The 25,448-nt window shown below is 38.9% G+C and overlaps 1 protein-coding gene across 1 annotated transcript in view; it reads left to right on the plus strand.

The window, feature by feature from the left end:
* The window catches only part of gli2a (GLI family zinc finger 2a), a 96,170-nt gene that overhangs the window by 67,876 nt on the left and 2,846 nt on the right, over positions 1-25,448 (plus strand). Inside the window, exons 5-13 of the mRNA XM_055215514.2 lie at positions 1,635-1,811; positions 12,490-12,691; positions 13,505-13,700; positions 14,605-14,715; positions 17,741-17,869; positions 22,702-22,851; positions 23,977-24,141; positions 24,273-24,554; positions 25,100-25,436. Coding sequence (XP_055071489.2) covers positions 1,635-1,811; positions 12,490-12,691; positions 13,505-13,700; positions 14,605-14,715; positions 17,741-17,869; positions 22,702-22,851; positions 23,977-24,141; positions 24,273-24,554; positions 25,100-25,436 — 1,749 coding nt within the window. The remainder of the gene's footprint in view (positions 1-1,634; positions 1,812-12,489; positions 12,692-13,504; positions 13,701-14,604; positions 14,716-17,740; positions 17,870-22,701; positions 22,852-23,976; positions 24,142-24,272; positions 24,555-25,099; positions 25,437-25,448) is intronic.

Consider the following 25,448-nt stretch of genomic DNA (forward strand, 5'->3'; position numbering starts at 1 on the left):
CCCCCAAGGTGCTTAAAACAGGCCTGCTCTTAGTGCACATTGGCCAGAATAGGAATTCACACACATAAATAACAGTGTAAAAAGAGGGCAGTGGAGAATTTTTCGAACTTTATCTCATCAGCCAAAAGCCAGGCTGTATCAGACTTGTTACCACAACAGTTTAGGGACGAGTAAACCAAATAAGAGATAAATCACTTAGCACAGTCTGTTGGCAGTAATGGGTCTGTGTTTTCACTGTTGTATAATCAAGATCGTGTTGGTGATTAAATCGCAAATTTGGGAAATTAAGTGCATGTATAGTTCAAATTCACTTTAAAAGGTCTCTCATGTAAACCTTTTATATATTTGAATGTAAATTTGCTTTGTAGTCCTGCTTTAATTTTGTTTATTCAGTCAGTTTTAACCTGTGGCCATTGTTACATTGCATTATACGGACAACTAACTTTGACACATCCCATCGGCATTGTGACGGACCTTCAGGTTTGTAGAAGTCGATCATGTTCTTCCTTTACGGCTTCTGTTTAACACAAGGTCCGTGAAGGATCGCTGATAAAGATCAATGGAGACGTCCCCAGCTCCAAAGCGGCTCCTCCGACTGCTGATCTGCCTTCATTGGTCCATTGCCTCGGGCTTTATCAGTCCCGGCCTCTGCCGTACCCCTCCGCTGTCTCTGAGCCCCTCTGGAGACACAGTTATACGATCCGGCGAGCGGGGAGAAAAATAAACGGCCTTGTTCTGCCATGAATCCAGCACAAACACACGCCTGTTCTTTTTTAACCTCGCTGGGGCCTAATTGTTCCTGATAGATCTTTTATGGCATGAATGGCCAAGCAGGCAAGAGGAGAGGAACGAAGTGAAACCCCCTTCATCTTCAGGATCCTATAACTTAAACAGTATGCGAACGGCTACCATTTCCACGTCGTAGAAACATGGTACAGAAATAACGTAGCGGGCACTAATGGTTATCTGACCCGGGATGGAAGAAAAATAAACGTTGCTTTAGTTTATTGGCTTTGACACATTTAGATTGTGGTTTATTAGGTGATGGCGTTAACAAATTTACATCAGTTTATGTAAGGCGCAGGGTAGAAGGCTAAGGCGATATTTACTATACAGTATGTTGTCATCTAGATGATGGTTAGGAATGAATAAAAAAGCAAGATCATAAAAATGAAAACTTTTCCCAATGTTGGGGGAAGGGTCATTGGGGAATGTGTGTATGATTGAAATTTCAAATAAACATTAATGGCGGGGTGCACGATCTTTGAAAGCCAATGTTGATATTTGAAATCACCTAAACAAACACGCCCCTACTCCAATAGAATCTGGACTTTCATTTGATAGACCCGCCCCACATATATGCAACCCAGGCAACGATGTCGGTTAGTAGACACGCCTCTTACTGCTGATTGGCTACAAGTGTGTTTTGGTACTCAGCCCGACTCCGTTTTCTAAAGTGTTTTTCAAAAATAATGCACCCGCCTTTAATGTGACATAGATGTTGACCCCAAAAATCATCCATTTTGCTTTCGTGTGAAATGGTTTTCATGGTCTCTTCTTAAATATATTGTCATGTGGCACACCTTCACCCAACTGAAACATGACATCTTTCCACTTCTTCTCTCTTTATGCAGTGACCCATGAACATCTAAAGGAACGGAGTTTATTTGGTCTGCCGCCTCCTCCCCCTGGAGCAAACCCATCTGAGTATTATCATCTCATCACCAGTCACCGAAGTCCCTATGGAGACCTGCTGATGCAGACAGGAGCCGCGGCCGCACATCTACCCGACTACATGAGCCCAGTGGACAGTAAGTTACCCAACCAACATGCACTACATTTTTAGGTCCCTGTTTCTTGGGTTAAGACCCTGGCTCTGTGGTTTGTTTTGCGGCCTGACATATGAACTTCTGGCTCGGCCAATGGTGTGATTTTGGGATGAGAAACCTGTTAAATCGGAGCAATGGTAGACACAGTGTGATATGAGAATGCACATTGTTGAGTAACACAACCAAAACTTAAAGGATTAGTCCATTTTCTTTTAAAAAATCCAGATCATTTACTCACCACCATGTCATCCAAAGTGTTGATGTATTTCTTTGTTCAGTTGAGAAGAAATTATGTTTTTTTGAGGAAAAGGACCGGAGATAGACGAGAGGTTGTGGTTTAGAAGTGCATTTTTTTTCTTGTCAAAAATTACAAACATTTCGCTAGATAAGACCCTTATGCCTAGTTTGGGATCATTTAGAGTCCTTTGAAACTCTGTTAAAACTGCAATTTTAAACTGCATTAAAAATGTTGCGTGTTGGGGTCCATTAAAGTCCATTTAAATGAGAAAAATCCTGGAATGTTTTCCTCAAAAAACATAACTTCCTCTCGACCGAACAAAGAAAGACATTAACATTTTGAATGACATAGTGGTGAGTAAATTATCTGGATTTTTTTCTAAGAAAATGGACTAATCCTTTAACACAGCCAATACAAACTCAGAAATAAAGGTACAAGAAGATACGAAAGTTGTCACTGGGGCGATACCCTTTCAAAAAGTACACTTGCACCTAAAAGGTACATACTGGTAACTCAAAGGTACGTATTTATATCAAAAGGGTACATATTAAGACTTTGCTCAAAGTAAAAGGTATTACTATATCTATGTTCAGCAGAAAAGCGATTGTTGGGTAAAAATTAATTGCGTACAAGCATTCCACATCAAAAACGAAGCTTTTTTCACCCATGTATATAACATGACTCACGTCGAAACATCTGTAAACATCAGAGATTGTAGCAATTTACGAGGCGTTCGTCTTACGGCCTCTAATTCAGATTGGGCTGCAGGTGTGATGTGTTATTATAAGTAACATTCTGCACTTCCCTCCAGTCTCACCTTAAAAGGCAAATACACTGTAAGGAAGGGAGACATATTTTTGCAGTGGGCTATGCCAGGCCTTTCATCTCTGCTCTTTGTTTTCCAACTAGTGTTATGGCAGCGACGTACCCCCCCCCCAACACCCCTCCTTCTTCTTTGTAATGTGTACAGTCTTGATCTTATAAGGTACAGATTACTTCTTTGCTTAATAATGTGCCGTTGTTAAAAGATGCCCAGAGGATCACTATTTCCCCTGTCATCGTATAATCTTCAAGGGTGAGCCAAGGTTGCAGGTTAGGTCTCACGATACGGTACAGGATGGGGCCAAACAGGTTTCCGTTGTTGTTCAGAGTTTTCACTAGAGTTTCTAGGAGATAAACGGTACGTGTTCCTATAGATCAGTTGATGGAGAATTGCATTAGCAGCGCAAAGGTTTTGGTTTTTTTGTTCCTAGTGAACACACACCTATAAAATTGTACACCTTGAATGCACTGCAAGTCGCTTTGGATAAAATCACTTTAACATGACTTTACTCAGTCATTCATCAAGGTTATATTTTCACATAATACATTGTCATTATATTATATTATATTATATTATGTTTTTTGTAGAAAAGATTAAATCACAAAAAATTAATTGAACAAGGTTTTCAAAGGCAGGGTCATTATAAAACATAATTTTAACTAGGGCTGGGTATCGATTCAGATGTGCCAGATCGATAGATCGATCGATTGGTTTTCGATTCACAAGCTATCGATTTGATTTCGATTCTCGAATAGATTTTCAATTCTCAAATCGATTTTTATACTCGATTCAACTCAATGAATATAGATTTAATACAAATACTCCATTTATAAAAAAAAAAGTAAACATAAGTTTACAAGGGTAATTAATAAAAAGAAATTAAGAGCCACAAACCTGTATAATAAACTCTTTTATTTTAGGTACACTTGGGTACAGAACCCATCTCTAATTTTCAAATGCATACAATTATGTTAAATACAATAAAATTTTGATGCAAAATGAAAAATGTATGCTGAAAAAAGTCAGAACAGTCTAGAGGAGAAGACTAAATAGATTAACGTTAATCTTACGTTTGCGGAAATAAATATGAAAAACCCCCGATTTGTGGCCTTTAAGAATCGATTTTGAATCGACCAAGTAAAAAAACAGATTAATCGAAGAAGAAAAAAATTGCCCAGCCCTAAATTTAATTAGAGTTGCATAACGTTTAATCGCGATTAATCTATTGCAGAATAAAAAATTTTGTTTACATCATATATTTGTGTGAACTGTGAATAATTATAACTATGTATATATAAATATGCACACATGCATGCATAATTTTAAGAAAAAAATATATTTATATATTAAGTATTTATATATAATATAAATTATACAGAAATATACAAATGTATATACACATGTAAACATTTCTTAAATATATACATTCATGTGTGTGTATTTATTTATACAAAGTTATTATACACAGTACACACACATATATATAATGTAAACAAAAACCTTTATTCTGCAATAGATTAATCGCGATTAATCGATATCCAACCCTAATTTAGCACTAAATTCTGATTTGATGAACCAAGCTTGAAGTTGTTTTATAATAATGAATGAATAATACAATTTGACAGAACTAAAATTGAAACCTGTTTATTAAACATTAACACTTTTTTTGGTGCCATTGAAAGCATTTCATTAAAGCAATAAGCAGGCCTCACAAATTTCCTAAATATTTTGCTTATAAAAGCACTTCAGTTTATATAACTTGCATAATATTACTGCTATGTATGACAGGGTGAGCAGGTTGTGAATGGGCAACACTGTGAGAATTATGGGTAAGTCAGTGTTGGGTGTCTGCTCAGGAAATTAATGATTTTAAAAAATCAAGCACACAAGCTGGCACGTTCCCATGTATATGCAGTGCTGCTTTGATCCACTGCAGCCATCCGCAGTAACTCCGGCAAAAATTCACGAACCCTCTCGCGCTGCATGTTCCAATTACCTGTCCAAATCACTAATCAAACACAAACCTCTGCGTTTTTATGACCTTAACAAGTCAGCCAGGAAAGTTCCTGCATTTCTGACCGCTAACGTTGGTTGCCCGCAGTTTGTGTAGTGAGACTTGTTGGCCCAAACGCCCGCAAACAGACACAGCGCAGAGCTTTCTCCCACCCCGGGCCGTGTCTTTGGCTTTCTCCTGTGCCTGGATTGATGTGGTCATACTCTGGGCACTCAGGTGTACAGGCCTCTCTCACACCAACCCACAGACACAGGGCTTTCATTGATGGTTAACGTCAGCTCGTGGCTCAGTCGCAGAGCCCATGTATAAAGCAACCCGTTCAGCCGAGCGAGGGGCTGATAAATATGCATTGCAAAGTGTACCGCTTGTCTTGGAATGGCGTGGCGATAAAATTCATATGCATATTTAAAAATCAATTTATGTACTAATAAATTCAACAGACCCACCGCAAGTGTGACCGTTCAGCATGCACAAAGTGGCCTTCTTGTTTTTACTCGATGATTCCCTGTTGCCTTTTAGCTGACTGGTAGAAAATTTTTTAAAATAAATGTTTTAAAGACTTTACTGTAAATGGATGTACAATGGAAAATTTGTGTAAGTTCCTATTAGAGCCAACGTGTTTTTTTTGTCTACATTTTAAATGCACTTCAGGGTCAAACCAACGGTGCACGGTATAGCGATTTTAATAGACTTCACTGTAAGTGAAAATAACAAAGTGTTTGCATTCCAACGTTTCACACAGCTATAAACGTCACTTTAAGGCTGTGTTTTCCACATCTCCACTTTGCATTAAATTCCTATAACTACACATATTTATATAAGTCCTATTTAATGATTATGATGTACATAAATTATGATGTAGATTTTTTATTGGGGCCTCCAAAGTACATTTATGACAATCTGAGCCCCCCCAACCCTCTACATCTGTCTTTACATTTGATTTTGCTGTTAAATTGACAAACATGTTGAGACAGAGCGAGCAAATATAATTATTTAATTTTTATTTTGCACACAAGAACATTTTAACTACCTTCTAACTAGCTAACAATCTGGCATCGTTAGCATGATTAACAATAAAAATTTAGTTATATAATAAATAATTAGTGGAAAATATTTATGCAAATTTATTTGAGCTCAAAACATTGGATCGCGCCACCCCCCTGGTACATTTTAGCGCCCTTCCTAAGGGGGCCCCGGACATCAGGTTGTGATCCACTGACACAGTTATAGTAAACAGCAAGCTAATACACTGAGTGATTATCTAAGTTAAAGGCACAATATGTAAGATTTTTGTTAAATAAAATATTTAAAAAATTATTAATGGCATAATATCTGTGCTATCCTCAATTTCTACTTGTGAATTCTATACATCTTTGAATGGTTAAAACTTCCCAGCATTCCAATCTCTTTCATAGCATCACTAACTGTGCATTCACACCAGATACGATAGAGGCGGCAAGCGCGAGTGATTTACATGTTAAGTCAATGCAAAGACGCGAATAGGCTTCCTGTGCAGCGAAAGGTGCGGCGCGTTGCCGCGGAAAAACGCGCAAGTTGAAAAATCTGAACTTTATGGAAAAACGTGACGCGTTATACAATCAAAAACTTGCTCTAGTAGTGACGTGATTACAGGAAGCCAGCTGAGTCGCAGAAGCCCCTCCCATGATGTGAATTTCGGCGTGAATACCTCGAATGACAAACACGAATGACACAGTTATAGTAAACAGCAAGCTAATACACTGAGTAATTATCTAAGTTAAAGGCACAATATGTAAGATTTTTGTTATGAAATATACAAAAACTACTTGCGCAGTGTGATATATTTCATGCAGTTGTGTACTTTAATTATCCCAAAAGTTCCCAAGGATCTGTAAATTTTAATTAATGGCATAATGTCTGTGCTATCCTTGGTTTCTACTTGTGAATTCTATACATCTCAAAATGGTAAAAACTTCCTAGCAATCCAATCTCTTTCATAGCATCACTAACTGTGCATTCACACGAGTGATTTACATGTTAAGTCAATGCAAAGATGCGAATAGGCTTCCTGCGCCGCTGAAGATGCAGCGCGAGAATGGCGTGTTGTCGCGGGAAATGCACGAGTTGAAAAATCTGAACTTTGCCGGAAAATCGTCCGCGTTAACCAATTAGGAACTTGCTCTTGTAGTGACGTGATTACAGGAAGCCCCTCTAATGGCGCAAATTTCCGCATGAATGTCTCGAATGACTTGAATTTCATGAGCGGCTTTCACATGCGAATGAAGCAAGGAAACTCAAATGTTCAAGCCTCTAACTACATGTGAATAGCGCGTTTTTGCCGCCTCTACCGCGTCTGGTGTAGATGCACAGTAAGATTCGCCTTCATTATTTGTTTAAAAATGCAACCTTTGGTTGCGAAAAGTTACATATTGTTGTGAATAGCGCGTTTTTGCCGCCTCTACCGCGTCTGGTGTGAATGCACAGTAAGATTCGCCTTCATTATTTGTTTAAAAATGCAACCTTTGGTTGCGAAAAGTTACATATTGTGCCTTTAATATTGAGTTACTTAGAATTAAAAATGAATACAGCTAATTGTTAACAATAAAATATATATTTTTGGTGTGTTTAATAGACTGATTTGTACAACCCAATAATTTTAACTCATGACAGTCTGCACAGGCTTTAGTGTTAATGGCAGTGTTTAAAGCAAATCTCCTCTCTCTCCGTGCATTCCTATAATTAAGCCATCCATGACAAATGGTAAAGGTAAACTTTTAAAACATAAGAATCTTGAATTTACACCCAAATAGTTTTGAATATATGTAACAGAGTCCTGCAGATACACAATAAGTCCTCTTTCCCAGTGATGTCCCAACGCCAAGTGCATTTGCCCCAACAGGCCCCATAATAACAAATAGCAGCTAACAATGAAAAGAGACACGTCGACTGTGAATGCACGTCTTTCTGAAATGCTCTAGTGGTGTGCCAAATGCATGCACATGCCAATGGCGTGCACTTAACATGTTAATTATGGTCTCCGTCTGACAGGGCGAAACGTTGAGTGCCTTGAAAAAAACCTGTTGCATTTTCCCTTCGCAGACAGACTTGTGATCCTTTGGTCCTTATTGTGTACTCTTAGTAAATCTATACTGCGTGCAGTGTTATGAGTGGTCACAGTCAGTGCTTCTCTGTGGGGAAGATGGGAAATGCTGGCCTAAAGCCTCCCGGATGGATGAATAAATAAATCAGAAGCTGTCACTAACCACAGTCAGATACTGTCTTATACCCACAAGAGTAGGATAATATTTTAAACAGACCTCTCCCTTGTACCGACGGCCTAATTGTCTGCTGCTTCGCTCTGCCGTGAGGGCGTAAAGGGGCTGGTGGCCTCTAACTGTCCCTAATTGGGTTGATTACACAGGAACGCTTTAAGATTGTGAATGGAAAGAGGGGAAAACAAATGTTGAAGTAATTTGTGTGCCGTAGCCAGCGGGGAACAGTTCAAGGTCCCGTGATAATAGCAGCTGCCAAAGCAAACGTCTGGTGTCCAGCTACAGGCAAGATCCTGGTGTTTGTGAGTGGAGGATTTTCGGTGTATTGAAGGGGGGGCTCTGTCACCACTGCCGTTTTAATACACAACCCTCTATTACACATGCTTGCACGGGTCAGCTGGGGTGGGATACAAAACGGCAGAGGGTATCAGGTGCGAATGATATAAATGTTGATGTCATGGGATTAGTCAGATTTATTACTGAAAACTAATTTGCCATCCTTTTTTGTGACTGATACTTGTATCTGACATATAGTCATTTTAGTGTCTTTATTTATATATATATATATATATATATATATATAATATTGATGATGCTATAATAATAGTATCAAGTATAATTTATCCAGTATAAAGAAATTCAACATTTCAGGTTTGGTGTTAATGGAGATCATAAGCTGTATTTACTGGGCTGTAAATAGACAGATGCAGGGAAATAAATATAGAGATGGTTTAAAACAAATATTTTGTATTCTAAAATCACAAAGGCTCAATGAATACATCAATGCAAACGTGCAGAAAATGTCTGTAATTATAAAGCCATATATAAGGCCATATGCCAAATTAAAAGCTCCTACGCCCCCCCACACCGTATCCTATGCCATGGGGTCTGCAGGCTGCCCGAACCCGACTCTGCCAACACAACCTTACGGCACTGCACATCTGGTTAAACACTCCTCCAGAAACCTGTGCACCCCTAAATTAGAGACGCGGCTTATGAAAACAGTTCATCACAGAGTGTGTGGGACAGGCCAAGCACTGTTACCCCCTGATGTTTCCTTTGACTTTGTGGGAAACAGCCTGTTCAAGTGCTGCCACACACTGCCCATCAACGTGGCAGTGGCGGGCGCTGCTCAAACAGATCTGTTAAGGAACTGAGCCCTGCTTGCCTTTTAAGATTCAGAGCCATTGTATTGAGATACATATATTTATATTAAGTAGAGTAGCACCTATATTACTTTTTTTTCCCGCCGATACAGATAGCCGATTATTTAGGTATCTGCCGATACCAATAGTTTGTTGGTTATATAAACTTGCATTAACTACATTTTAAAAATTATATTTTCTGAATTTTATTCATTCACGTAATAACCGTTAATATTGAACATTAAACTACTGATGCTTCTTTACATTCATTGCATTTTCCGGTTCTCTTTTGATTGACAGTATATCAGCCATAAGACTTATTTTCCTGGACTTTCATGACTTAGACCGGCCCACTTTAGTTTATGACTGACTATATTAAAATAATATCATTAACCTCTTATGGAACGGCTGAAATTCCACAAGGGGGCGTATTTGTTCCTCAGACGTTGCACAATAAACGTGACATCCGAATATATTTATTATAAATTGTGAATGAAAAGTGAGATTCGAACGAATGTCCATTAGTGAACTAATTGTATACACTATTTATATCGTAATTCGGTCAGAAACGTCAAGATTGTGAGATGAACAAATCGTTTTGGATTAAAAGGCTTGGATATTCCATTTTCTTGGACTTTTGGGGATTTATGAACAATTTGTTTTGGACAATTTCACCAAAGCGGATAAAGGGAAGGTTTTGAAGGTAAGTAAAATATCCTAAATCGGCGCCACCCGGTTCAGGTAACTAACAACTAGATGACTGCTAAAAATCATATTATGCTTTGTGTGTGCGCTTAATTGAATTCCGAAAGTCTAAGCTTTACAACGATGTGCCGCATGACCGTATATTTTGAAGATTTAATGTTTCAAAGTTACAATGACGTAATGCAGCCTCACGTGCAAGGGAGGGGGTGTACCATGTAGGGCACAGTGTTCCTTATCAGGTTAAATCCTTAGTAAGCTACATAAGTCTGCAATAGTGCACTGTTCTCTGCAGCGTTGCAATTCATTGTATTTTTCAAATATATCATTTCCAATACAGTAGCCTAAAAAATTATGATTTTTGGCATAATCGTGCAGCCCTACCATGAAAGTATTTTAATATTATTCAATTAAACTTATTCAAAAACTACTGAAAGGGAACAAATGTGTTTTCTACATTTCTATAAAAAAATGGTGAGTTTTGGGAAAACCTGTTGGGTTGAAAACGTTTGGAAACCCTGATATACAATACACAAGCAAGATTTATTAAGTATGCAGGGGAAACAGATGGAAAAATAAAAATCCTTATCTTAATATTTTAGTACTTAGATCATGTATATTGTCAAATAACATAAGGTAGGCCCAAAAAAACAATTGGGACAATTCTCCTGGTCATCCCTATGGCCAATCCGGGCCTGGTTAGATGAGAACCATTTTTTAAGTAATGATTTTTAAAACACTCACGGAGCTGTCCGAATGCTGAAGATTTTGGCTCTCTCCACGTTTGTACATTTTTTATCTCCTGTTTGTTACAAATAAAGTATTTTTAGAGTACAAACCTTTTCTAGCATATTTGTAAATTATTCTTTGAGATTACACTGACATGTAGGCTATCCATACATTTACAGCAATTAAAATCCTGCTGATTTTACATCCATTACTGAAAGAAAACGACTTTTAAAGGAACAGTATGTAGGATTGTGGCCAAAACTGGTACTGCAATCACAAAACTTGTGGCTAAAACTGGTACTGCAATCACACAACTGGTGGCCAATAAACAAAATGACAAGATAAACATTAGTTGAGGGCTGCAACTCCACTTTTTAAATGACAATATCCTGGCCGGACCATTGTTGTCAGTGATATAAGTAATTGAAATGAAAATGATTTCTTAATGTTTAGTGACATATCAGGAAACTATTTTTCTGTCGTTAAATTAGCAAAAGTGGATTTGGACACACTCTTTTAGACTGTGCGCGTGTGCTTTAGACCCTGCGCTTCGATCGTTAAAATAGGGCCCTAAATGAAAATGACATTTCTATGCAGTAGTTTAGCTGGACTGGCAAATTATTTCCAAAAACTGGTTGTGTCCCATAGTGTTTGATTTATCCAGAGTTTTTAAAAGGTTAAAGGTGAGGTGTTCAATTTTATAGATGCTAAAATGCAACCTTCCACTCATGGACATCTATAAGTAAGACATTTGTATATTAAGTTTACTGTAAAGTGTACAATTTGGCTCTGTAGCATTTGTTTATTTTTTGACAAAAATGTTGGCTCAACCAATAGTATGAGCTAAAGGAGGGGGCATTTTTTGCATGACTAATACCAGATGGGGTTCATGTTTGCCTTCACTAAATCTGCATACAGGCTGTTGGATCAAAATCTCAAATATGTATATTGTAAAAAAAAAATGCACATCAAAAATATTGTCTAAAAATGTACAGATCGGAGGCTGGGATTTGACAGACGTCTGTTTAAATTGTCAGCAGAGGGTTTTTGTGATGTGTTTGTGTGTAGTTAAATGAACCCATTACTTGTTTCCTGTTACTAGCACCTTTGCTGATGCCCCCCCGAAGGGCATGAAAGCCTCCTGCCCGGCTGCTGTTCTCTGTCCTTTTACACAAGGGCTAATGCACAGCACCTGTTTCATACAGAGCAGCTGGATGCAAATACATGCACCCGGCAAAGAAACATGAGTCGGGACAAACTCCTAAAAGAGCCATATTGTACTTCTTTTAACCATTTTCATTTTCGTTCTGAAATCCAGTTGTGTTATTCAAGGTCTCTTGCATGCACAAAAATAAAGTACACATATTCCAGTTGGGAATCTCTGTATAAAACATGGACTCTGCCAAATCTTTTTTGCTGGTTTATGATTAAAATAGAGCCTTAAATAGTAAATTTATTTATAATGAGAGCTGCATTGAAATTAGTATAAAACTAATAAAGGTTTAATATTAACATTTTACATTTATTTATTTATTTTTGCTTATGGTCGACACTTTTATTTTGAGCAACTTACAGTGTAATTTATTCATGTTTTCAGTATGTGTGATCCCTTGGATCAAACCCATGACCTTTTGCGGTGATAACGCAATGCTTTGACAACTGCGCTACAGGAACCCCGGTGGTTTAAAGAAATGTGATGTTCCATTTTTCTTGTCTACTTCCATCTGTAAGGCTAAATTAAAGTTTCTTTCTGTGCAGTGTCCCGTTTCCCAAGTCCCAGACTGACGCCAAGGCTCACCAGGAAACGTGCGCTGTCCATCTCTCCAGCCTCGGATGCCAGCATCGACCTGCAGACCATGATCCGCACCTCGCCCAATTCGCTGGTGGCCTACATCAATAACTCCCGCTCGAGCTCGGCCGCCAGCAGCTCTTATGGACACCTCTCTGTAGGGGCCCTCAGGTACAAGAATGCCCATTCTCTGCTTGCAATAGAAAAGTTATGGGATCAATTCCCAGGAACACACAAACTCGTAAATGTAATCCTGTCTGTGAAATCCAGGCTGAAGTCTCATAATCTTAATATTAAATATATCAAGGTTATGAATCTGGAATATTATTCCCTGTGTAGTGTAGGATAATATCATAAAAATTCTATACTTTTTAAGCACACGTGCTAAACTGTTTGCTTTAAACGCTTATATCTTCTGTATGCGAATGTTGAATCATACCAAAATGCTTTTTTGCATAGTTGTGTTTGACACATGAAAACGTCTTGGGTTACGTATGTAACTGTTGTTCCCTGAGAAGGGAATGAGACGCTGCGTCTCCCTTGCCATACTTTCTCGGTCCCTGTAATGCAATATTTCAGATAGCGATATACTTCCTGGCTCCTGCGTCACCCTGTCTTTGTTGTTGAGCCTCACTATTGGTTGAATTTGATATACACATTCAGACGCACTAAACCCTGGAGGCGTCCCCAAAGTGTCACCGCAGTGACGAGCGCGAGTTCCCTCAAAAGGGAACTGAAACACTGTTTCTTAAAAGGTAACACGATGTAACCTTGCTCTCACTTGAAGTGTGTCCCCACATTTAGTCCTTAAATTTGAGGGTATAGGACCTGGAAAGTCCTGGAAAGGTCCTTGGATTTGAAGGGAACCCTGCTGAAAAGTAAATCACAAAAATGATTTTAGTTGAGTTTTCACAAACATTATTAATTTATGTTACTAATCATTGAACAAACACTAAATTCGTTTTTTCCTCTATTCCATCTCAGTCCATCCTTCACTTTCCCACATCCCATCACACCAGTAGCGTACCACCAGTTGCTGACCCAGCAGAGGGGCCTGAATGCTTTTGGACACACCCCACCACTGCTTCAGCCGTCCCCATCCCTCAGCAGCAGACATCAGACACTGATGGCAGCTGCCGCCCTGACCAACAGTACCGACACCAACACAGACACCAACCAGGTGAATTCACCAAGATGTATGACCAGTGCCATTTAAATGAGTGAAAATGTGCTAATTTTAAGCTGTAGGCAAAAGATGTGAAAAAGGTCTTTTTTGGTCATATTTGACATTTTTAATAAAAACAAGTATTTTAAGCCCTTATCTAGCAATCCCAATGCTCCAAATAGTAATTATACATCTAAAATGATTGTAAGTTTTCTGATAGGTGCACCTTTCTAAATCTTTCCTATTACAAAGGATGCATGTCCATCGGAAGCAAAGCACTTGCGTGTTTTCGCATTTTTTAAGTTGCTGATGCATTTCCCCCTAACTCCAGCTTCTATACTTCAATCTGTGCAATGTTCATCTGCTAAAAGTGGCTGTCACTCCAGTGTAAACATTATGGCCATCCAGAATATAAACTTCCTCTGCTGCTCTTATCTGCACTCTCTCTGTCCCGACACCAAATCAGTTTCCACAGCACCCACACACTCCACCCGTTGTTAGAAACCCATTTCACTCACATTTCAGCAAGCCATGTCCAAGTTATGGAAAACATGGACCTTTGCCATAGTGTATGTAGTGGCTCGAGTGCACCTCTCCTCAGCGTTTCTCCGCGGAGAGCCCGTGTGTTCGGAGACTCCGTCTGTTGAATTATGAATCCATCTGAGGATCAAAGTTTGTAGCCGCACTCTGGGCGTAATAATTTCTTCCTTTTCATATTTCCATCCGACAGATGCTCATGATGCAGTCTAAACAGTTTAGTCTCTGTGGTGAGATGCTTTTTAAAATAAGGCATCTGGAGCTTGTGGTGACTTTGTAGGCGTGAAATCACAGCGCTTGCCAGCAGCCAAACTGTCGTCGCATAGTCTCTGCTGACTCTACGCTTTTTCTCTTTCTCACCCGTTGCCATTTGCCATTTCAGAACGCTGGCGGAGATTCGGCTGTCAGCAGCACGGTGAACCCCATGATAATCAAGAGGTCAAAGGTGAAAACGGAAGCCGACGGACCGCACCCAATCTCACCTGGTTCTCAGGTTTGTGAGGTCGATTTCATCCTAACGTCAAACCCCCTCCATATATGAGGTGGATTTTCCACATTTCACAGTTGGACTGGGATGACATTTTAAAGGGCGTTTTATCAGTTGCTCTTAACAGCGCAGTGTTTGCTAGTAAGCAGAGTTGTTCCTTATGACTGGATATCACGCAATTGGTGTGTGGGAGAATATGTGGCTATAAAGCATTCAGTTCTCTCACCACATTAGAGAGGTTTTGGAAAGCTAATGTTTAAAGTTTATTAGAGGTTAAAAGCATTATTAACATTCCCAGACCTTAAGAGAAATGTGGGTTACGATATTGTGTTGGAAATAGACCTGAGAACCAACAATAGTTCCCATCTGATTCTAAAATAATTAAATCAAGATCTAGTTTATTTAAAGTCACCGGGATCAAAGTTAAATCACAAATGTGGTTACTATAATATCTTAATTGTTTCTCCTAAAGCAATGAGATCCTAATGGGGAGCAAATGTAGTTTAGGTCTCAGTTTTGAAAAAGGAAAAGGCTCTAAAAATCTCATGTGACTAAGTTGCAGAGTGAACGAAAGTGCACCGTTGTTTTTACAAACTAAGTATTTGTTTAAATGTCAAAGGTGACATATCATGACAATCTTACTTTATAATGTTTAAGTGCTATGATTGGGTCCTTAGAGTTTGTATCAACCTAGAAATTGTGAAAAAGAACAACCCAGTAACTTACTTATGATAAACCATTCTCGGCAAAAATGTGAAAAAATTTGAATTTGGCTCCCCTTGTGATGTCAGACATCAGCTCATTTGCATTTAAAAGGACACACACCTACAAAGTGGCAATTTTAACATGTTATAATAAATTATCTATATGGTATATTGAGCTAAAACTTCACATACATATTCTGGGGACATCAAATATTGACATCTTAAAAAATTCTTGTGAAATGTCCCCTTTAAAATATACCGTCTATTCCAGTATGCACTGACACTCATCCAGGCAGTCTCTTTATTAATGTATTTTTATAATCTTTCAAAGCAGTGTTGAACAAAACTGTATTTTGCAACACTGCTGCTATTAACGATTCCTCCATCTTAGATTTCCTAAAAAGGTCATGTATGCGACGTGTTGACCTCCTATTGGTCACATGTTCTCACGTTATATGAATACGCAGGTCACCAAACTTGTACTTTGGAACGCATGAGGGTGCGTTTTGCATCCATATGTGTATGAATGCATCTGAACTGAAAGTCTAGTGTGATGGTGGCATTACTCATCCTTTATTTATGTTTCCTTTCCACATTTAAGAATAATAGTAAATGCAAATAAAATAATACAAGTATGAAAGTTATGTCGTATTAAAAGCATTCAAAATAAATCAAAACTATATTATAACTATATGTGAAACCCCAGCTAAAGTAATGTTTTTGTGATTTACTGTTTTCTACATACTGTAAAATCATCCTAAGCTGTCCTTTAGCCATTCGTTTTGGATTTTTTACTAACAACATAACTCCCACAATTATTTGTGATTTACATTACATTATTTCGTTTTTGGATATTTACCATGCAGCTGCTGCACAAAAAGTTATAAAACATTTCAAAACTTCAGTCTATAATCTATTAAAGGCGGGGTGCATGATCTCTGAAAGCCAATGTTGATATTTGAAATCACCTAAACAAACACAACCCTACCCCAATAGAATCTGGACCTTCTTTTGATAGACCCGCCCCACACATACGCAACCCATGCAACGATGTCGGTTAGTAGACACGCCCCTTACTGCTGATTGGCTACAAGTGTGTTTTGGTACTCGGCCTGATTCCCTCTTCCAAAGTGATTTTCAAAAATCATGCACCCCGCCTTTAATCCATTGACAATAATAACCGCAATTACAATATCAAGGCGAATAATGTTTTTTTTTTGTCAAAATCATCCTGCCCTAAATAAGGTAATGTGCAAGATTAAAATCTATGCGAAATCAAATTTTGATGTCCTAATCTCATTTATTTATTTATATTATAAGACTTTAGTCTTTATTTCACAGACATGGTCACATTTTAGCATCTTCAAAGTAGCCACCCTTTGCCCAGATGTTTTTGGCATTTTATTAAGCAGCTTATTGAGGTCGCACTCTGGGGTGACTTTTAAACCATATAATAAAAGATTTATAATTTATTATTGGGTTATTTTGGCTGCTTTGTCTTCATTATCTGGACAAAGTCATCCATTTTATCATCCAGAAATTAATACATGGGAAAATTAAGATTTTGTCTACAAAAGTAATTTTAGAGATTTATACATACACCCAGTGGCGGCCGGTGACTTCTTTTTTTCGAGGGCGCTCGATGCTAAGTTCGTCACAACATGTATGTAGCCCGTCGTGTGTGGTTCTTAATTTCTATATATGTGTTCTGCGCATCGAGTAATCCTGTGTGCATCTTGTGTCTTGTCAATATAAGTGCCTGCTGCAGACGCGTCTAAAGGGTTTATGATAAAAGAGACGCTCGCGTTTGCCAGATACTCACATAATCTCATGTGTAATCAGAGTTTACTGTTAAGTGAGTGTCTTGCTTGTATTTTGTGAACGTGACCGTCTCTTGTATCACAAATGGTTTTGATGCGTTTGCAGCAGGCACTTATTTTGACAAAACACGTGATGCACATGGTCCACATGACGCAACAAACACAAATTTTGAAAACACAAGCAACACAAACGACACTCCGAACATATATTTTGAATTTGTGCCCCTCAGATGAGCAGTCACAAGCCACCACTGCATACACCTTTAGATCATTAGAAACTTTTCAGTCAAGTGATTGAAAACTTTTGAACGGTAGTGTGTATATCATATTTTTTATTATGGCAACAATTATCTCCAAAGGAATTTTAAATGAAGCATCTGAGGTCAGAGCAACTTCTGAGCAATTAAACTTTGACTGCAAGTTATAACATTTCTGAGAACTATTAATGACATCATCAAATGTAGCATTCTGCTTTAGTGTAGTCTACTAATGCTGTTCCCTCTGCAGGATCACATGGAGTTACGGGAGGAACTTGATAAAGACGAATGCAAGCACGAGCCCGAAGCCGTATATGAGACTAACTGTCACTGGGAGGGATGTACCAAGGAGTATGACACCCAGGACCAGCTAGTTCAAGTAAGTCACATACTTCTATTCAACACCTGGTTGGTTGTAACCCATTTCCTTTGATTTTCGAAACATCTTCCACTTTTTTCAACACAAGAAATGTACTGATGTGCTAATGAGTTTTATGTATTGAGTAAAATATTTCATCCTGTATTCACTGAGCTTGAAGCAGTGCATTCTGGGATTTTTCTCTCCACATAAAATAAAATGCTGCTTTTGATTTAACCTTAAAGAAAGATGCAGAATAAACTGGATGGCTTGCATGGTGAATAATAAAAAAAATATAAAGAAGAGGCATTTTTTGGTTGCCCAAATAACAATTTCTTTCATACCTTTTCATAATCTAAAAAAAACCTTTACATAAAGCCAAAAATGGTTCTTCTATGGCAGTGGTTCTCAAACTTCTTCGGCGTGCGGCCCCCCTTGGGTACAATGCATCCCTTCACGGCCCCCCAAAAGAAAATGTGTGACATAAAACATTCTAAAACTTAACAATTTTAATAAAACAAAACATTAAAGGGGGGGTTCAATGGTATTTCGTGCATTCTCACTTATTAACACAGTTATAGAGTTGTTTCCTCATGCTAAACATAGGCAAAGTGTCAAAAAAGCAGTTGGGCGTGTTACAGAGCATTTCTGTGCCGAATGCACTTCGCCAGGGTTCGTACCAAGTTTCGAAAAGTTTTTTTCGATTACAGATCCAGCTGACGTTTCAGGGGTTTTCTATACGTATCACTTCTTTATATGGGCACTTCCCCCGGAAAACCCCATCCACCCATCAATCAGCGGGAGACGCTAGCACTTGCAAACATCTTCACGCGACACAGCTAAGTTTAATTTCAAAACTCAACAGTGGCAGGAAAGAAGAAGTGTGTTTTTGGATGTAAGGAGAAGAAAGCCAGCCTTATGGAAACAATGGATATAGTTTTTACTATCCGGGGTAGCAGCGGAGTTTTGCGTGTGTGTTTGATGCGATGGATTTTTCCAACCGGGTCACGAGTTGCATGTGGTAAATAGGCACGTGCATATTATATAAATGACACGAACATGCAGTGAATCATAAGTTATAAGTGTTGTATAGTGTTGCATGACTCATACTCGCTCCACCCGCGGTAGTAACTCCTCCTTTTTAATTTTTTCGGACATTATCGGAAAGATTTGGTAAAGCTAATCTTTCTTTTATAAATCTGATTAAACTAAAGACTCTTCGGAGATATAAAGGATGTCATACTACTCTATAGGTACTCCAGATTAACATCAGAAATGCAGAAACAGCGTGTGTTACGTGAGCTTTAAATTATATAACATATTGCTGTTGGTTAGTTGTCTTATTTTTCTGAGGTTTCATTACACAGAATTTATGATAAATTAATATATTTTGTAAAATGTCATAAAACTGGGGCCCCCCGGCACCATCTCGGCCCCCAGTTTGAAAACCACTGTTCTATGGCATCATGTAGCACTTGCAATGGTCACTATTACTACATCATAAATAAAACAGCTCTTCTCTTCATTTAGAAAAAGAAATAACAGCAGATAATAAATAACTGCATATTATTGGCCTTGAAACCCTTCTCTGCTCATCAAGTTCAGTTTCTCACCATCAGTTGTAAGCCATTCTTTTCGTGTCAGACATATCTAGGGTTAATGAGCATGCTGATACCCGCAGAGGTGTAACTGGTCTCACAGAATGGCTTCACTAACACACATGTACACACGCATATGTATGGCCTCTGACTTTGTACACCCTCTGGCCTTTGACCTTCCCCGAGGCCATGTAGTAAATCCGTCATCATGCCCGCAGTTCTGGAGTGGCCCTCTCCACCTCTGACACCTCGGCCCCTCTGCTGGGTGTTATTAACCGTGTGAGAACCGCAATGTGACACATAGACTTGGGCTTGGAGTCGGACTTACTACCCTGACCGGAACATGCTGAGCCAGTCTGGCTCCTCATAGGACCATGAGATGGTGCTGGGGACGCGTCTGGGGGTGATGGAGCAGTGAAGCTGATGCCTTACCATTCTCCTGTTTCAGAACAAGCCCAAACCAGTTTAAACACTGATGCACTGAAAGATATTAACAACCTTAGATATTTTCCTGAATACATTTAAGCTGTTATAAAGCCATACACAACCATAATTTAGTTGGTTGCCGATGATGTGTAAAACTTCAAATATGCATAAGGAAGCTCTGTACACTCTCAGAGAAAATGTATGAAAGTTGTCACTGGGACGGTACCTTTTAAAAGAGCCCTAATTTGTATCATTTAGATACAAATATGTACCCGTGACCGTGAGGTACTAACATGGACTCTTGTACATTTTGAAAAAAAGGTCCACACCATTGACAGCTGTTGTACCATTTTTCTGAGAGTTTATGATTACTCTGGTTTCAGATGGGCTTTCAAGACATTTAAATGACACATTTTTGTCTGAATAGGGTCAAAGGGAGAACAAGAAAATGCAGGGGGGGGGTTAATTCAAGTCAGGAAGCATAATTGTCATTTTACCCATATATAGCAGTTCAGTACAGTTTCTTCAGGACAATGGTGCAACATACAGACACTGAACTACGTAAGCAACAAGGAGCTAAAGACTAAAAAGTAGTTTAAAGTCGCAATGAAATTGAGATATAAATAATATATATTTAATATAACATATATGAATATATATTAAAGCAACACTATGTAGTTTTTTTACCTTAAAATAATGTCTCTAAAATTATTTCAGTGATAGAACAACTTTTAACTGGACAAATTGTACTGTTTCTGCAACCTGAGCAGCCTCCTAGCTGCTACAAGCACACTCTAAAAGTGGCGGTGGAGGGTAGGAAACACAGCCCCGCCCCTCCCCCTGCCTGCAGAAGAGTGTCTGATACCAGGCACTGTTGCGATATTCAACCACATGGGGAGCTGTAAGTCATTTTTACATGGAAACTACATAGTGTTGCTTTAATATAACATATATATATTTTTAAATATTATGATTCATTATTCATAATCTTTCATTAGAAACGCAAATCTCATTACCTCCTTGAAACAATCGCTCTTTACTTTTGGTCAGGAGGAATGGCGGTAGGGCGGAGCCTGGGAAAAGATCGCAGTGATTGGCCAATAGTAACATGACCCAACGATCCAAACAATTCTCAATGGATGAATTCAAGTCCCGCCCCTACCTTTTTTCCTCATTGCAGTAGCCGTTTCACTTGTATATACACGTCATGACAAGGAAAATGAGACGTTCGCTACTTCCGTTTCATTGTGACTTTAACCTAGCCACATAAAGTGCATGTGTGCAACCTATTATAAACAGTGCCAGACAATAGATCGTACAAAAGACAGTGCAAGACAAAAGACAGGTGCATAAAAATAAATACAAATAATGTAGACTAGTATACAGTCTGTGGTTCTTAGTACAGAAAAGAAATTAGAAAAAAGTCAATACTTGTGCAAGAATGGTTAAAACACAGATAAATCTCAGCATTTTAATTTAAAAAGACACTCCACTTTTTTTGAAAATATGCTCATTTTCCAGCTCCCCAAGAGTTAAATATTTGCTTCTTACCGTTTTGGAATCCATTCAGCTGATCTCTGGGTCTGGCGTTAACACTTTTAGCATAGCTTAGCACAATCCATTGAATCAGATTAGTCCATTAGCATTGCGCCTAAAAAAATAACCAAAGAGTTTTGATATTTTTCCTATTTAAAACTTGACTCTTCTGTAGTTACATTGTGTACTAAGACCAACGGAAAATTTAAAGTTGTGATTTTCTAGGCAGATATGACTAGGAACTATACTATCATTCTGGCGTAATAATCAAGGACTTTGCTGCTGTAACATGGCTGCAGGCGGCACAATGATGTTACGTAGTGACCGAAAATAGTCTCATACTATTGAAAGATACTAAGGGAACTATTTTTGGCTGCTGCTTAATATCATTGCACTGCATAATATCTAGCAAAGTCCTTGATTATTACTGCCTGGAAAATGGCAACTTTTACTTTTCCATCGGTCTTAGTACACAATTCAACTACAGAAGAGTCAAGTTTTAAATACGAAAAATATAGAAAGTCTTTGGTTATTTTTTAGGCGTGATCCTAATGGTCTAATCAGATTCAATGGATTATGCTAAGCTATGCTAAAAGTGGTACCGCCAGACCCGGAGATCTGCTGAATGAATTCCAAAACGGTAAGAATCAAATGTTTAACTCTAGGGGAGCTGAAAAATGAGCATATTTTCAAAAAAGTGGAGTGTCCCTTTAAGCACTGCCACTTAAAATATCAACACAAATATTTGTATATGGTTGCAGGATGACTAGTTGGGTAGTCAATCATCATGCCGCATCCCTAGCAAATGAACAGATGATAGAGATTACAAGGCTGCTGGCCGTCTTTATTGGATTTTTTAGAAATAGAATAAATGCTTTTTGAAAACAAGGCCAAGTGAATAAGGTATAATTACTGCCAGGAACGCAGGGGGAAAAGTCGCAAGAACATGTGGAAACAAAATGATGTTTAGAGACCAGAGCAACACTGTGGGCTTGGACTTCCTCACTACACACCCTTTTTAGTCTCAAGGCTATAGTCTGTGCTCTCCCTGGAAACTAAATTACATACCTTGAGAAACAAAGTAATGGCATGGTATTCGGTTTTATTTGCGATTCGTCCCTGCAGAACTTCATTCAGGGTTATGTTAGGTGCTGTCTGAAGAGTATGAACCTAGTATTGAGGGTACGTTTCCAGTCCTTTGGGAGGAAGAAGCACTATTATTACTTCTGCAACGTATATGTGAGAAATGAAGGCAGCTGTTGAATTTCTGTTTTTTGCTTTGGCTAATTGCAGCATATCAATAATGACCACATCCATGGTGAGAAGAAGGAGTTTGTCTGTCGATGGAAGGAGTGCTCGCGAGAACAGAAACCCTTCAAGGCCCAGTACATGCTGGTGGTGCATATGCGACGTCACACTGGGGAGAAGCCTCATAAGTGCACGGTAAGCAGTGCTGACCTTCATTTCTTTCTATGCATGTATTTCTTCACCCTTCCCTATTTAAAGATGCAGTTTTCTCTCATGTTGAGTTTGTGTTAGTTAGTTATTTTAATTTTCTTAGTTTTTTTTATTAAGAATGTTTTTTATTTTTGCATGATTACATTTTTTTGGGAATATTGTGGTATTTTTTACAAATGACTTATCTGTGAGCCTTATTGTTTTAAAAAAATATGTTTGCGAGATTAGCAGTGATTAGCAAATAGCAACATGACCCACCTTCCAACGATCCAATCAATTCTCGATGGACAAATTCAAATCCCCTCCTACGTCTTTTCAATCGGATATACGTCACGACTGGGAAAACAAGATGATTGCTGGGGTGTCAACAATAATCGATTCAGCAATGCATCGCAATGCGCGCATGCACGATTCAGCATCGATGCAGCAAAGTGCCATAATCGATTATGTCACTGTTTATTTTCTGGCCTCGAGTGGACAATAAAGTTGTGAAGTTGTAATTACTTCCGGGGGCATAACAACAACAATCAAGATGGCTGAGAGAGATGACCGTGATAGACGGGTAAATAAAAACGCACCCTTTTCCATAGAAAGTGGACATATGGGCACATTTCGGATTCTACGAAGTTAATGGGAAACTAGACAAGACTTGCGCTGTGTGTATATAATTGTCATTGTCTTAAAGCTGCTAAGCTTCCGTTTTTGTTGAGAATAGTTGTACTTGACTGATTAAAATTTTGCCTTGTTGTGTACAGTAGAATTCTGATGCATCGCAATGCATCGTAGAATCGAATTGAATTGAATCGTTACCTGATGAATCGTAATTGAATCGAATTGTGAGGGCAGTGCCAATGCACACCCCTAACGATTGCTACTTCCCTTTCATTGTGACTTTTATTGTGAATAGGGGCACATGTAATTCATAATGCAAATAATCGTATTTGTTTTAAAAATAAACAGAATTGTCTTGAATATAATTATTTGTTCCTTCATTTCGTCTTCATTTGGACCTGGACCCATTCGTATTATTCACCCATAAAGTTTAATTTCAAGTTCAGTTTAATGCACGCTGATGTAATGCCTCCTGTCTCTCTCACTTTCTCTACCTAGTTTGAAGGTTGCTCAAAGGCTTACTCTCGGCTGGAAAACCTCAAGACTCACTTGAGATCCCACACGGGGGAGAAACCTTACGTGTGCGAGCATGAGGGTTGCAACAAAGCGTTTTCCAACGCCTCAGACCGGGCCAAGCACCAGAACCGCACGCACTCCAATGAGGTTCGAGCTTTCAACACGCATTTAATTTCGTGCTGTTTTTTCCATCTTATCTCGTAGAGGATAACAGCATGGCGTTTGATTTAAATTCGATTTGACTGCACACTGAAATCTTATCTGTGACTCTTCTGTAGAAGCCATATGTATGCAAAATCCCTGGTTGTACAAAACGCTACACAGACCCCAGCTCTCTCAGGAAACATGTGAAGACGGTTCATGGTCCAGAAGCACACGTCACTAAAAAGCAGCGTGGTGATCCACCGCCTAAACCCCACCCCCCTAAGGGAAATGGGGAAAATGAGGCAAGCACGAAACATGCTAGGGGAAGAACAGAGGGGATTTTGGAGGCCAGCACCACCACCAGAGGCGTAGATGACTGCCAGCTCGGCAAAGCTATCAAGACTGAAAACACGGTGGTAAGAAGACAGAGTGTTACGTTAATGATGCAAGGTTTAATTACTGCCGAAATTCAACCTAATATACTAACCGTCGCCTTAATGTATGTACTAACCATTTCCTCTTGACTAACTTGCAAACATATCATTTCTCTGGTTGACCTTTTAATGCTTCACTTTGAAAATATTGGACAGACTGTACTCGGGTAAGCATTGCAACAACATGGTATTTTCATGCATGGTCTGTTTCACAACTTGTTGCACCATCCAAACATCTTTAAATAAATGTTTAATGCTTTGTGTCCAACCACTTAATTGAATTGCTATTAACTTGCATTATGATTAGAGACCATCACTTTGTCACCTTCATGTCCTGCTTCTGGTATCCAAAGAGATGGTGTTGCCTGACTAAAATGTTTTTCCCATTATCAACATGCCCTTGAGTAAGCTGTACTTTGAAAAAAGATGACCACAAAATGAACTTCAATCTTTGGCATGGCCTTGCTCTGTCAATATTAAAGATATTAGAGAATTGACGGCCTCGCCTTATTGCTGCTTCTCTACAGATGTATCAGTCCAGCCCTGGTGGTCAGTCATCATGTAGCAGTGAGCCGTCGCCACTTGGCAGTGCCACCAACAATGACAGTGGAGTAGAGATGGCCATGTACAGTGGAGGCAGTTTGGGGGACCTTAGTGCTTTAGATGACCAACCTGTAGTAGATTCTACGGGATCTCCTGCTACGTCTGCAGGAGTAGGTCTCCATCTGCGTAAAAACAGAGGAGGGCTTCTGCACCTTGAGCACATCAAGAAAGAAAAGCTAAAAGTTGTGAGGGACTCCTGCCCCTGGGCGAATACAACGGCTCAAGTCCGAAATACCAAGCTGCCTCCGATATCATCTATCGGTGAGTAATGCA

This window comes from Misgurnus anguillicaudatus, chromosome 17 (genome assembly GCF_027580225.2).
Source record: "Misgurnus anguillicaudatus chromosome 17, ASM2758022v2, whole genome shotgun sequence".
Lineage (NCBI taxonomy): Eukaryota > Metazoa > Chordata > Actinopteri > Cypriniformes > Cobitidae > Misgurnus > Misgurnus anguillicaudatus.